General features: G+C 43.2%; 1 protein-coding gene across 1 annotated transcript; it reads left to right on the top strand.

Annotated features, from left to right (window-relative positions):
* The first annotated feature begins 894 nt into the window (after positions 1-894).
* LOC110289077 (olfactory receptor 5A1-like) lies at positions 895-1,863 on the top strand. The gene has a single exon (XM_021155281.1). The coding sequence runs from the start codon at positions 895-897 to the stop codon at positions 1,861-1,863; it is 969 nt and encodes a 322-aa protein (XP_021010940.1).
* The last annotated feature ends 278 nt before the right edge of the window (positions 1,864-2,141 follow it).

The following is a 2,141-nucleotide window of genomic DNA, read 5'->3' as shown; positions in this document are numbered from 1 at the left end:
AAGGCACAGGTTAGTATAATGAGTGTGAGTGCGTGTGTGTGTGTGTGTGTGTGTGTGTGCCTGTGTGTGTATGTGAGACATATGCATATGTTTTTGTGTATATGTGCATGTTCATTTGAAAGTGTGTATAGAAGACAAATGTTAGGTATCTTTTTTGATAGCCATCCACTTTGGTGTTCATTTGTTTGATCTTTTGTTTCATAATTTTTTTGACACAAATTCTCTCACTAAATATTGTCATGAATGGCTAGACTGGAAAGCCAGTCAGCTGCAATATCTCCCTGTCTGGACTGCCCCCATATGCTCAGCTCTGAGATTACAGAAGTACTCTGTGAGACCCTGACTTCTGTGTGGGTGCTGTTACCTGCATGAAGTCTCAGGTCCTCATGCTTAGTAATTTGAACCAATAGAAGCGTCTTCTCAGCCCTCATTCACCTGTGACTGACAGCCCTTTCAATGACGTTCTCATAGCCCAGTTCATTTGCACAACAGTGTCTCTGAGATAAGTTCTCTAGATAAGGAGTTGTTTGAAGAGATATTCTTAATTGCCACAAGTCTTTCAAGAGTCTACCTTTCTTCCTTCACATAGCTGGTAAAAGCCCACAGGACTGTATCTCTTCACACTACACAGGGTTTCTTGAATATAATTACGTCTCCACAGGGATGTTTTACATCTTACCCGGATAAAGGATTTTTCATAGAATGCTTTGACTTATCAACTCACCAAAAACATCGTTTTCCATGCGACTAGTCTTTAATAAGGAAAAGCAAAGATTGATATCTTTTTCTGAGAAACAATGAGACATGACACCCAACATTCTGGGGTGGAATAGGCTGAGGTGGGTGTTATGAGATAAAAAAATAACATAACCTTCTCTCACCTTTCCTCAGCAGATGATGCCAAGCACATCTGTGTTGGGAGATGGAAACCACACCTCTGTGGCCATGTTTGTCCTCCTGGGGCTCTTTGACCAAGCTGAGCTGCAGCTCATCCTTTTTCCTGTCTTCCTGGGGACCTACCTCATTACTCTGACTTGGAACCTGGGCCTTATCATCCTCATCAGAATGGACTCTCACCTACAAACACCCATGTACTTTTTTCTCAGTTTCCTGTCATTTATAGATATATGCTATTCTTCTTCTATCACNCCAAGGANGCTTTCAGACTTCTTAAAANCAGAGAAAACAATTTCCTTCATTGCTTGTGCCACTCAGNATTTTGTTNTGGCNTGGATGGGTGCATCTGAGTGCTGCTTGCTCGCTGCCATGGCCTATGACAGGTATGTGGCCATTGGTAGCCCTCTGCAGTACTCAGCCATCATGGCTCCCAGTCTTTGCTGGAGGATGGTTGCTGGTGTCTATGGGAGTGGATTCTTGAGTAGCTTTGTTCAAACAGTTGCTTGTTTTAATCTCTACTATTGTGGGCCAAATGTCATTCGTCATTTCTTCTGTGACATTCCTCAGATCATTCCCTTGTCTTGCTCTGATCCCTTCATCAGCCAGCTGGTTCTTTTCCTGGCAGCTGTTTTTGTTGGGTTTGGTTCTTTCCTTGTTATTCTCTTATCCTATGTATTCATTGCAGTTTCCATCCTGAAAGTGGCCTCATTCAAAGGCCGGTTCAAAGCATTCAAGACATGTGGCTCCCACCTGGCAACAGTGACTCTCTTCTATGGAACCGGCCTCTCTGTGTACATGCACCACAGCTCTCAGCACTCCACAAAGCCAGACAAGGTGCTGTCTGTGGTCTACACCATCCTCGTCCCCATGGTAAACCCTCTGATCTACAGTCTGAGGAACACAGAGATCAAGGAGGCCCTCAAGAGAGTGCTGAAGAAGGCAGCACATTTACCTGAGAAAGCATAGCATCTGGACAGGTGCCATCCTTAAGAGGAAGGCAGGAATGAAAACATTGAGGAGACCTTCTGTAGACCTTTCAAATTAACAGATGTAGTAATAACATGGTGAAGCAGACAGATATAGTAATCACCTGGCTTACTTGGTACCTGGTATTACTTTGTTAGCTCTTTGTATGTGGTCTGTCTAAGACAATGATGTTTAAACTGAACACAGTTTTCAAAGTTTGCTTCTCAGTGTCTTCTAGATGTGACAAAATAATTACACTCATGAGCTTAGCACCTGTG

Source organism: Mus caroli, unplaced genomic scaffold (genome assembly GCF_900094665.2).
Source record: "Mus caroli unplaced genomic scaffold, CAROLI_EIJ_v1.1 scaffold_20002_1, whole genome shotgun sequence".
Classification (NCBI taxonomy): Eukaryota; Metazoa; Chordata; class Mammalia; order Rodentia; family Muridae; genus Mus; species Mus caroli.
The sequence above is the reverse complement of the archived record's forward strand: the minus strand, read 5'-3'. Positions and strand labels throughout refer to the sequence as shown.